Source organism: Passer montanus, unplaced genomic scaffold (genome assembly GCF_014805655.1).
Source record: "Passer montanus isolate IOZ18808 unplaced genomic scaffold, ASM1480565v1 scaffold62, whole genome shotgun sequence".
In the NCBI taxonomy this organism is placed as follows: Eukaryota; Metazoa; Chordata; class Aves; order Passeriformes; family Passeridae; genus Passer; species Passer montanus.
In genome coordinates this window covers 4,324,194-4,336,916 of record NW_024371260.1, presented here as the reverse complement: position 1 = coordinate 4,336,916, position 12,723 = coordinate 4,324,194, and the positions used below count along the sequence as shown (strand labels likewise).

Sequence of the window (12,723 nt, the reverse complement as noted above, 5' to 3'; positions counted from 1 at the left end):
GCAGAATGGTGAGGAAAAGATATCTATTTCATAGCAAGATGCAAATAAAATACTCTTAAATAAGGCATGGAATAAGTGTACAGTCAATAGTCCATTGTACACATCAAATGAGGGAGTGGGAACTGAATGTTATTAAAGAGGGATCTTTTTTCCATGTGTACGAATGAGTTGCTGTTACTTCCTAAGCTTTATTTGGGATCTTTTTAAGTAAAAATGTCTTATGATATTTTTGAATGAAATAAATACCAAGGTAACAGACTGCAGCAGGAGTTGGTGCTTCTCTGTGCCCATCAGTTAGTCAAGCAAGAGTTAGATATTTAAAATGTTTAAAAGGTAAACAGATTGTTAGAGTGGGGATGGGTGTAAGGCATCGAGTGTCTAACACGAGGTCACTGACAGAGCACAGGAGCAGGAGCCCTGTGCTGCCTCTGCCCCACTGCAGCCACTGCCTTCCTCTGACCCTCCTCCTCAGCGAAGGGAAGCCACTGAGTCACCTCTGAGTGCTGCTTCCCACACAGACTTCATCACTTTCCATTCTCATTTGGCTGCGCCTTCTCTTAGTAAGACTTTACAAATAGTTTTGGTAGATGATACTTTCAGAGCATTCATTGGGAAAAGAGCAAAATCCCACTTTCTGGTTTTTTCAGATAAAAGCAGTAAAACTCAAGGGAAGCTTGAGCAGGCATCAAGTTGGAAGGAGGCTTTTTCATACGAGATAGGTGGCTGCTTCATTTTCCTAATTTATTCAAAGCTGGAGTGGTTAGTGAAACATAATGTAATCAGCAACATGCACTTTGTTTGTGTGTATATATATCTGTTTAATTTTTTAAGACTTTTATGTTTCATGAGCCAAACGGGGTCTCTGAGTCATGTTTTGGATGACAGCACTCCCAGAAAGTGCCAGAGGGTTGTGAGGAATGCTTTGGTTATTCAGTGGGTGATGTTCCATTTCTCTGAAACACAAGGCTCAGCGTTCAGTCATTCAAGGTGGTCTGGCACACAGGCACACAGGTGAGCAGCAAAACTGAGACTTGCACCCTGTGTCAGTCAGAAAATAAGAGTAACAATCTCACACCTGGGCCTGTTTCAGCAAAGCCTGCCTTGTTTCCAGCTGAGGAAATGGGGGCAGAGAGCTCGGCATGGAGAAAAGTGTCTCAGTGGGGACACACAGGGGGGACAGTCTCTACAATTCTCTGACAGGAGGGTGCAGCCAGGTGGGGGTGGGCTCTGTTCCCCGGGAACAAGGGGCAGGACAAGAGGAGCTGGCCTCAGACTGACCCAGAGGCTGCCCAGGGCCGTGGTGGATGGAGTCCCCATCCTGGAGGTGTCCAGGAAAGGCCTGGATGTGGCACTCGGTGCTCTGGGCTGGTGACAAGGTGGGGATGGATCACAGCTTGGACTCCATGGCCTTGGGGGTCTTTTCCAACCTCAGTGAGTCTGTGGTTCCTTCTGCAGTTCAGGCAGTGCTCAGCAAAGTTCAGTGCCTGTGTAAGTGCAAGGACTTTTTCAGGGAAGGGATTTTGTTGGGAGTGCAGAGGATGTGCTCGTCCCCACGTACACGCCTCAGTGAGGGAATTTATGTAGTGTTTCCTTTAGGTGTCGAGATCTCTGCTCAGCATTGCAGTGTGGAAGGAGGTGGGAAGATGAGGAATACTGAATTCTTACATCACTGAGTTGCTTTGAAGAGTTTTCCACTGTCACTGGAACTTGAAGTTTTATCCTCCATTCATTATGGCAAATTCAGTATGTCCCTCATCTATCTTTTCAAATCAAAACACACTTTTTCCTGTGGTTTCTTTTTTATGTAATGAGATGTGCAGGACTGAGGGCTCATCCTTGCTGCTGCCCTCCAGCAATCCTTTGGAACTCTTTTGGTGTCACCATTTCTCTATAAAGCTAAATAAAATAAACTACAGTGTTCTCTATGTGTGATGAAAGTTTTCTCATTCTGTTAGGAATGTGATTTAGTAGATACAAACTTTTTATCAAATCACATTACCTGACAATATAGAAGATGAATTTGTTTCATCCAAAGTTGTTCACCTTTTGGCTTGCAAAATACTGTGTGCTGCTTAAAAAGGGCAGGAAGACAAATTGATGACATGCAACTGTTCATCTAAATGTATAGGTTTACACCAAGATTTCTGAAGTGATTAAGACTCTAATCTCTGAGCTCAACTTGAAGTACCTTCAAGGCAACTGATTTTCTGAAGGAGCTCAGAAGCTATCTCAGTGCTGGATTCCTTTCCAAGTGGCTACTTTAGGTCACTGGTTGCTTTTAAAAATGTTAAACACCGTTGTAAAACACCATTTTACTTAAATAGTAAATTTTAATACTTTAATTTTAGAGTCCCCCAGGTGAGCTGTAGGCATGGTGTGGATTTTTTCCAGCAGTTCTTGCTGTTGGTTTGGTGTTCATCACCACAGCTCCTTGTGATCCATGTGGAGTGGAACTGAGCCAGCAATGAAGAAACTGAAACTGGAGAGCACGTGTGAAACAAAGCAATTTGGGAGTTCCTGTGGGGCAGCAGTGCTGCTTTAAAGGACTCAGTTCTTTGAAGCACTGTGGCTGGAGAGTGCTGTTAGGTCTCTTCTTGGAAGTCTAGAATGAAAAGGATCTCAAGAACAGGTTTTTCCAGTTTAGATTCGTGAGAGGCCTGACCATAATATTCATGTTCTGGCCTTTCCTGCCATGTGAAGGAAAGATAAAATCCTGACATGCTGCAGCTCTTTCCCTGCTTTCATGAATAAACACACGTAATTCTCCAAATATCCACAGTACAACACATTAAGATCCTTTCTGTGATTCTGTGATTTTTGCTTTCTGCTGCTTCCCTTTTTTTTTTTTTTTTTACAGTGAGTCAGGACTTTTCCATACAAAAGAGAGGCATCCCTTTCAACAAAATTCTATCCATAAACCTTTTTGTCTTGATAAATACTTTTGTTTCGCTGAAAAAGACAAACAAAGGTCTTTTCCTTAGTGGGTGATGTATTTTATGTCTCTCCAAGTCCATGTTTTGTGTATTTACTTTCCCATTAAGCAATGTACTGCTGCCAGGGAGCACATTTCAGGCAGGGTAGCAGGACTGTGGTTTAATCTCACTGAGAGCAGAAAGCCCAGAAATGGCATTTATCCACCCACTGAGCCTTCTTGCTTCCCTTCTGGCCTGTGAAATTACTCAGCCTGATTCTGCAAAACCAAGAATTTCTTCTTAAACATCCACATTTCTATTTTTTATTTTTTTTCCTAGGCAGTCAATGATTTGTGTCAGCTTAGCTATTCTTTTTCTTAGGAGAAGGAAACACTTGATAGAATATATTCCTGGCATGCTTATTGTTAAATGTATTGTGGAATATGTGTGTGTCTGAAATTTTGGACCGTATCCTTGAATCCACATTTCTATTTTTTTTTTTCCTAGGCAGTCAATGATTTGTGTCAGTTTAGCTATTCTTTTTCTTAAGAGCAGGAAATACTTGAAAGAATATATTCCTGGCATGCTTATTGTTAAATGTAACATGGAATATGTGTGTGTCTGAAATTTTGGAACATATCCTTGGGGTTATTTTAGATTATAGAGTATAATCCTTGCAGGGGGAAAAAAAAACAAACCAACACTTTAATTGTGAACGTAAATCACCTGAATTTTTACCACACACTGCCATGACTTTGTTCACTGAATTTCCCTGGTGGGACTGGCAGCCACCTGGGATCACCCCGGCCTTCCTGCCCACAAATACCACGGCTTATTTTTCTAGACATTTCTAGAGAATTAAACTAGCAACCCAGGAGAATGTTAATTGAAGGAGTGTGGTAGAAGACAAGCTAATTTGAATAAAAAATACCAAATGTATTTTGGGAATGTCTTAGGGAAGGGGGTGTGCCAGGGTTTGGCATTTTTCCTGGCCCTTGAGTTTGTGTTTGCTGCTCATGGCGAGGCTCATGGGGAAGCCTGGGAAGGTATATGGAAGTAGGAGCTTAGTTTGAACAAATTAAGTATTCAAGAGACAATTTAACCTGTAACAGTAATGTGGGTGTGTGGGAATCTTTTCCTTTGTTTAGTTCTTTGCTTTAAGGCTGCAGATTTTCTGAGTGACCTTGGCAAATCCCTTTCCACCTAATCCCGTTCTGAAAAACTGGGATTATGGTGCTGACTCAACTACAAAACACTTTCAGATTTGTGGATGGAAAACTTCAAGAGCTGGGATTTAGCATATTTTTTATTGTAGGGAGTCTCACCAAACTGGGTGATTTATCTCTTTTAGTTTGGGTATGCTCCCAGTTGTGAGAGAGAGTTTTAGGTCCTGTAAAAAACAACCTCATGTAACTTCTGGGTTAGCTTTAATTTGTGGGATGGCTGGTGCATCTACCAAACTATTTAGTTTGGTTTTAAGTCCTTAGTTGACAGAGAAAACTTTGTGCACACAAATCCTTTCTGCTACCTGACATTTGGGTTCTGGGCCTTTTTCCCTTACAAGCAGAGTATGTTTTCTGATGTTATTCTTTTTAATGATTTTTTTTTTTCTGGCTAGGACTGTTCTGGCAGAGCTGGGGTAGCCCGGGCTGTGCTGTTGGTCTGGGCTGTGCACAGGGGTGTGAGGGGCTGGGAACAGCCCTTGCCCCTTCCCATGGAATCACCCCTCAGCAGCATTGCCCAGGCTGGCTCAGAATTCCTTTTCTCTGCCTGTCTCCAGTTACCCAGCGCTGAGATGGTGAAAGCAGGTGCAAAGTGACAGTGATAAAAATAGCAATTTCAATCACTGCTCCTAATGCAGAGGGGATCTCAGCTCCCCTCCCTCTCAGAGACCAGCTCCTTGCACACCCAGAAGTTTGTCAAAACCATCCCAGCTCTGCTTTAGACAGGCTCTTGAATGAGAGTTCTCCATCCACTCCAGGCTGGTGCTGGAACAAGGAGGGCCCTGATTCCTGGCAGCTTTGGCAGGGCAGGCAGGGCTGTGGTTTTGGAGCACGGTTCATTGGGAGCACTGTGGAAAGGCAGCAGAACTCCATAAGGAACTCAATTTCGTTTTCTATTTGGAAAAAAAATTCCTTTTTTATTTCATTCCTCTAATCCTCAGCTTCTAAATAACAAGCCATGATCTATTAGCTTTAAAGCTTGAGGAAATTGGAGGTGAAAGATTCCAGAGTAGTTTGGGGCCTTAAAACCCATTTCTTTCCACCCCTGCCATGGGCAGGGACACCTTCCACTGTCCCAGGCTGCTCCAAGCCCCATCCAGCCTGGCCTTGGACACTTCCAGGGATGGCACAGCTTCTCTGGGCACCCTGTGCCACCCTCACAGGGAAGAATTTCTTCTTAATGTCTGATCGGGGTGTGCATTTGAAAGTCCAGGTCAGATTTCCCCTGGTGTTTTGTCTCTTTGGATTTGAGCCTTTTAACTTTTTTTTTTCTTTAGGTTTCCCATATGATCTAGACCCTGCCTCACTGCATACAAGAGCACACAGATGTCATTGATTATAGAAGAACTTTAAGAAGTCACAATTAATATTTTGACAGAAAGCATTACTTACATGGAGACATTCTAAACAGAAATAAACTAAAATTCCCCTCTGCTACTTATAGTAAAAATCTGAAGCCAAACAAACTGAACTTATTTTGGATATTCTGCTGTTTCCCTTGGTAACAGTCCTTATATGGAACAACAAAAATCTGGCTGTTGTTGACCTCCCCATTACCACTTTCTGGTTCTTCCACATTGGCTGAAGGTTTCAGGACTGAATTCACAAAGGCTGGAGTGGATGATTTACATAGAACAATAACAAAACTTTTGGCAGGCAATTTTAACCACCAATTTTAATTTGAAAATAATTGAATTGCTCGCTTTTCAAAATTTCTGTGGTTTTGGTTTTCTGTTGTAATGGAAAGTTTTGCACTTCTTTATGTCTAACTTGCAGTTGCATTGTGTGTAAGGACAAACAAATCTCCTTTAAAGGGTGTATATTGAATTCTAAAAATAACCCAGAGAGAAACCTGGCTTTTAACATTTTTTAGACGTGTTGCTGTGTAAAAAAATAATATTTCAAAAGATGTTCCCTTGGAAGAACGTAAGTGGTTTGGTTTGGTCAGAATTTTGAAGAATTTGCCTTGAGAAGGAAGGTATGTAATTAGCTATGGAGTGCACAGGTGTGAGGGAAAGCAGACAAGTTTGTGCATGATAGCAAAAGGTGCTGAATTTAAAAACAAATAGGGTATTTTTGGGAATTTTTCAGTGTATGGAAGTTTGGCTTGGGTATACATTTGAACTGAATTGTTTGTCTAGAATAGGGAGAAGCAGTTGGACTTCCCTTGCTTTGAGTCATGTATTCAGGCTTCCTTCTTGAAATCATGGTCAACTGAGGCATAAAATTAAAATTTTACAGTAAAAATATCTGATTTTCACTTTCACTTTGGGACCCTTAGTTTAAAATTTGAAGTTCAATAAAGGCACTGTTGTGACCTGTACTTGTCAATTCTGTCACTGCCTTTGTGACAGAGGAGTTCTGCCACCTTTGACCTGGGGAGAAATGACCAGGTGTGGTATACGTTCTGGTATAGTAAAATTCCTTTTCCAAAAACATGTATTTTAAAAGCTGATATGGGCTGTCCTGAGAGAATGGAACATGACTCTCCTGGTTTCTGCTGTAGCTGTGGGTTTGTCTGTCCCCATGGGCCTGGATGCTGCTTCCGCTTGACATTTTCTGTTTCCTGCTTAAATAAACTCACGGGGTAAGTTCAGAACAAGGCAAAAATACCCTCTCAGAAGTGGCTCTTGCTTTTTGCAGAGTGGGTGGAATGTGTTTTTCCTTTCTCGTGGCTTGCTAAAGCACGTCTCTGGTTTTGTTTGTGCCGGTCCCTGATGCTCTTCTGCCTCTTTGCACACTTGCAGGCTCCGCGTGGCCTCTAGATGTCCCTCCTCCTCCTCGCATAACCCCAGCAGCAGGCAGTGCAAGAAATCCAGCTCCAGCACATCCCACTTCTTCAAGGAATAGACGCTGGGCATGTCTGACCAGAGCAGGTACGGGAGGGTGAGCGGGGCTCCCTTCTCCTGTGCTCCCAAACCTGTCCCTGTTCCTGTGGGCAAGGAGAGCCAGGCACTTGGGGGGAATGAGCCTCACCTCAGAAAAACCACAGTGCCCCTGCTCTTGTAACTGCTGCTGTTGTGGTTTGGGGGAAATATAAGAGTTGGGTTTTTTTCTTTTTCTCTGAAGCTTCTCAGCTTCCCAGGAGCAAAATCCTGGACAAAGGGATTTTACAGAAAATATGAATGTAACACTGGACAAATATTAACCATCAAAAAAAATGTATACCTGTGAATGCACATTTTGCTGGCTGCTTTGCTGGCCCACCACAACCTCAAAGACCAGCATTACAATGCTAATTTCTGTGCTGTTAAAACATGCAAAAACCTTAGTTGGGGTAGTGGGATGATAAACTGTGTCATGAAGCACTATGGGCTTTGGCAAATTAATGACCCAGCCCCAAGTATTGGTGAGGCTGAGCTGATTTTCTGTTGGTTTAAACAAGACACTGTTTTCTGCTTCTTCACTTCCCCACCATTAACTTTCAGGTAATAATCTCCTTTATACTGATGGAACAGCTAAGGAACAGGATACTTAACATGTGTAAAGCTAAAGGTGACAATGACTACCAACAAAATTAAGACACTACAGCCTGAAGTTTAGTCTTTCTTAAAACCATTCAAAAAACAACATTTGAGGGAATAGTTAGTAAAATTCTCAGGTTTGCTATCTCCTGAATAATGGGGATGGTTGCTAATGAATGTTAATACCTCTAGCTGTGGCACAGACCATTTAGTTGTGGTCCAAACCCAAGCAAAATTAAATCATGGGGGTCTCTTTGCTGTACAGTGGTCACTGAATGACTTGTTCCATGGAACATGGAACTGTGACTCCTTAAACTATTTCTGATTAAATGCAACTCTCTGTGTATTTTCAGGTACCAGAAACTTCTGACTGGAAAAGGTGAGGTGAAGTAATCCTCAAGCATTATCCTCTCCTGCTTTGCTCGGATGAGGTGAGATGGGCTCCTCAGCAGACAACAGGGACAGTAGCTTCTTCTGCTGGAAGTGATGATGTGCTCCTGTCTTCTCACCCTTCCTTCCAAGGGAGGGAGCACAGAGCAGGCTCCTGATTTTCCAGAGGGTGATGGACTGTGGATGCTGGGCACAGGGTGGTCTCAGGTCCCCCGGTGCGTGGAGAACAGCATGGAGAAGTGTTCAGGCATCTGCAGGCAAAGCACCCATGCTCAGAGGGTGGGTGGGTCTGGATGAGTCTCCTCTTTCTGGGAGAACACAGAGGGTTTAACATACTATGCAATTAAATTCTGAAAAGACTGTTACATCCTTTTAGTTTCTGCTTCACATCCTGACGGGTGAAGAACTGGGCATGCCACAAAAAGCCCTGAAGGGAGTGATAGGGTTTCCTGAGGTTTCCACATGTGAAGTCTGTGGGTACCCCAGTCTCTTGACTTTGTACCATTAGCTTTAAGGGGCAGATGCTGTTGCTTTTGAAGTGCATCAGGACACATGTTTTTTGTTAAATGATCCCTGGGAAATGCACTGATAGCCCAGTTCCATGAAGGGACAAACATCCATTTCTCAAAAGCTGCCATAACTTGTGTTTCCATTCTGGTACTGTTTAGAGCCAGGATTTATTTATTTAGGGACAGTATCAAACACAGGTGTTGCTGTGCAGTATCAGGCCAGACTTGTCCTTAAATACAACATTTGTCCTTAAATAGAGCACCTGTGTTTGTGTCTCTAGATGTGGTTTTTTTCGGGGGTGCTGTCAGAGGCCACCCCTGAGGACAGCCAGTAAAGACTGATTCCAGAATCACACAGGTCAGCTGATAAAATTCAGTGCAGAAAGGTCTCTTACCTCTTTCCTGTCCCCAGATGGGGTCAGTCACACCCAGCTACATCATCTGCCAGTTCTGGGCAGAACTTCTGCCCTGTTCACCCATGAGGTGAAGGGTTCCTTCTGCCAACACGTGATTTTCCATTATCCCTGCTAATGTAGCATCCAGGTTTGGAACTTTTTAAGGAGGCCAAGGGGTTGATTGTTGTATTTCCTTCTTGTTTCAGTCAATTTATTCCTGTCCTTGACTTTGCACTCCACACAGATAAGCACAGATCTGTGTATGCACACATTAGTTAGGAAGAAACAAGTGCCCAGCTGATATTCCTTCCCACCACCCTGAAAAAGTCAAAGAAAGGATCAATTTTATATATATATCTTCATATATATATATATAAAATATATATGACAGATAAAACTATATATGTATGGAATTGCTGAAAACAGTTAATTTTGTATAGTTTTGATGAAAATCAAATGGTTCAAAATTAATAGAAAAGCTTTATAGGAGAAACACGGTTCACCATAAAAATGTTTTAGGTGGGTGTTGTTTGAGTTGGAAAGAAAAGGTTTTCAGGATCTTGTATTATCTCACTACAGATTTTTTTGATAAACCCCTCTTGGAGGCTTTCTAAGTGCAATTGTGGTTTGGGGGAAGGCTGAGAACTGGATGAGCCATAAAAATCTTCATCCCCTTCCATGCTGGAAGTGATGCTTCCAGTCCAAGACTGTGAGACCACCAAGATCCTTGTGCCATTGCTGGCTGCTCTGTCTCATTGCTGGGGTGGAGGCTCTCTAGGGTTTGTTCCCTTTGGAGTTTTTATCTAGCAGTAGTATCTTCTAAAAAGAGATGTACTAATTGCAAACAAAGGTTGGGATTTTTCACAGCAGCCTTTGAAGACTGAGAATCTCATTAGTCAAACTAGTTGGAAGGGAGCATCCAGATCTGCTAGGCAGCTTGGTAAATTTTGGTCAAATAGCACAAAACATTAAGTTTCCTGGCCTTATGTCTATGTCCAAGCAGCTGGTGTGCACACACAGCTCTCTGATCAGTTTGTCTCACTTTGGTTTTGCACATTACCTCTTTATTTTCTCTCCACATTTTGTCCTTTCTCTCATCATGCAATTTTAGTATGGTAAACCCTGTTCTTCCAAACAGCAGTGCTCTTTCTGCGTGTCTGGAGAGTACCTAAATCACTTGAAAGATGAGTATAAAGTGCTAATAAACCCAATATACTCTGACTTAAAGCACCAGTATTATTAGTGATTGATTGATTGATTATGATTGATTTTCCCAGTGCAGTTTTGTAGGACACCTTGTCAAAGATCACAGTTAGCGTATAAATTATCACTGGTCACTTGAGGATTGTTGCTGAGAAAGAGTTTTCTTGCCATATCGCCTAAATACTGCTTTAAACAATCCATTCTCCTCAGACCCTCTCAATTTCCAGTCAGTTAAATTAAGTATGGAGTTCTGGCATGGATGCTGCCCAGTTTAGTGCCTTTAAGGCTTCCCTGTGAGGTTACTAGAGGTCACTTCTGTGCAATTTATTTTTGCTGCCTTTTTTAGAGTGTTATCAACTATAAAAACTGACATTCTCAAGGAGAGAATTGTGTACATTGTTGTGATATAGGAACGTTTTTCCCAGAGAAATTCTGGTTTATCACACAAGCCTGTAAATATGTATTTACAATTTTAAAAGCACGTCTTTATGTCCCTGATTGTAAATGCTCTGTTTTTAAAGTTTTATAACATGTGACTCAACCAAGAGACCACAGCACACAGCTTTATATTGTACTGCTCTGTTTGAAGGGTCCATTACAGTCTAAGCTGTAGCAGAAAAATATCCATGTCACCAACAAGAAATAACCCATGGTTGCACCAGACTTCATCATTTTTCCTCAGATAAAAATGCAGTTTTTCTGGGAGGGGGGTGGGGGGATGATTTTTTCTTGCAGAAAAAAAGCATCAGTTCAAAATGATGTCATTTCTCTGGACCAGTGAGGAGATTTCATTCACAGTGAATTCAGGAAAAGTATGCCATCTTTTCCCAAGGCAGAATTTCACAGTTTTGCAGCAAATTTTTAACCTCCCCCGTGCCTGCTGATGAAACGTGAAATTTTGCCCGTGACCAATATCACAAGTTCTTGTGAAAATTCAAGGAGAGGGTGGGGAAAAAACTCAGGTTTTGCATGTAGAATTTGCAAGGACAACACTGGCAGCTCTGCAGTGCTCTCATGGGAATGCTGATACTGAGAAGTTTATTGAAAATAAACTGTGTGGAGATGTGGTGGGACCTGGTTTGTGCTTGGGCTCTGAATTGCCCTGGAGGACTGAAAGCTCTGTTGTCTGTCTGCCATGTAAAGAAAAAAGAACAACAATAAATTAATGTGAAAAACTGCATAATGGAAATAATTACTGTTATTTCAGCCAAGGAGGTCTTAAAAATGGAGATTGCCTGTGCTCTAGCTCTGAAAAAATGGAATTGTTTGGGGTTTTCCTGGTGGGTGGTGGGAGAGGAGGAGCTGTGAGGGTCACCTCGGTCTGCCAGGTTCAGTGCACACAGACAGGGATTCATTGTCCTGGCAGCTCCACCCTGCTCTGCATGCCTGGAGAAGCAGCCCATGAGCCCTTTGCAGTGTGGCCTCTCCATCCCAACCCAAACCTCCTGCATTGTGTCAGCACTGTGGAGCTTCAGGGCTGCTCTGCTCAGCTGGGAGGGAAATGTTTGGGCACTGTGTGCAGTGGGAGGGCTGTTTCCTCCTGGGAGTGGTCCCTGCTTCATCAATTGTGTGCCATCACAGCACACTGAGACATTTTATGCTTTCTTCAGGGCCATTTGGCTCTTTCCATAGAATCCCAAAGTGCTTTGGGCTGGAGGGACCTTGAAGCTCATCCCATTCTCCCCTGTCATGGGCAGGGACACCTTCCACTATCCCAGGTGCTCCAAGCCCCATCCAGCCTGGTCCTGGACACTGCCAGGGATGGGGCAGCCACAGCTTTGGGCAACCTGTGCCAGGGCCTCACCACCCTTATTGTAAAAACCTTCTTTAAATCTACTCTAAATGGACCCTCCTTCAGTTGAAAACCCTGTAAGAGAATCACTGAGGGAGGCGTGCAGCCATCCCATGCATCCCATCCTTAAAAACAGCAGTAGGTACAATAAATAGGTTTGGAACAGCCGAATTTTATGTATTAATATTAATTTCACACAGGCTAAAAATGGCTCTTTCACCCCAGAAGATCTGAAGGTTCCTTATGCATTATAAATCTGGTCTCTTAGAGAAAAGCCACTGCTGTCACTGTCGCCTGCAGCAGCCTGACAGGCAGCCAGGCTCCTCTGGCAGTGCCACAGCCTGTTTGGCTTTCAGGAAATGCCACCCAGTTTCAGGTGAGTTTGAAGGGATCTGATTGTGCTGAACTGTCATTCTGTCCCCGCATGAGAACCTTGAGAAATATTCTTTAAATAGCTGCATGCCTCCAGTCTTCTGTCTGTGCTGTCACATGAAGCAGCACTAATTACTCCTTTTCATAAGAGCTGTGGCTTTTTTGGGAGAAGGCTACATCCAAAGGCAGATAAGGAGGATCACTTTCTCATCCTGAAGCTGCTGCCTGGAGGCTGTTCAGCTCTGTGTGTGGTGCTGGCAGGAGGATGCAGAGGACACGACACTGCTGGTGGCTGGATCCCCTCCCAAAGTCCCAGTTAGCAAAGCCAGGGGTGCTTCAGTCCCTGGTGCCAGTGCTGGTTGTAAATGCTCTTCCATGTGGGACACAGAGAGCTGTGCGTGCTCAGGAGGGGACACAGAGGACATGGGTCCATCTCTGGTATTTGCTGGGTCCCCAGGACGAA

At 43.2% G+C, this 12,723-nt stretch overlaps 1 protein-coding gene across 1 annotated transcript in view; it reads left to right on the top strand.

The window, feature by feature from the left end:
* The window catches only part of PRDM2 (PR/SET domain 2), a 65,871-nt gene extending 54,608 nt beyond the window's left edge, over positions 1-11,263 (top strand). Inside the window, exons 9-10 of the mRNA XM_039727549.1 lie at positions 6,883-7,011; positions 7,953-11,263. Coding sequence (XP_039583483.1) covers positions 6,883-6,985 — 103 coding nt within the window. The 3' untranslated portion in view covers positions 6,986-7,011; positions 7,953-11,263. The remainder of the gene's footprint in view (positions 1-6,882; positions 7,012-7,952) is intronic.
* Positions 11,264-12,723: the final 1,460 nt, after the last annotated feature.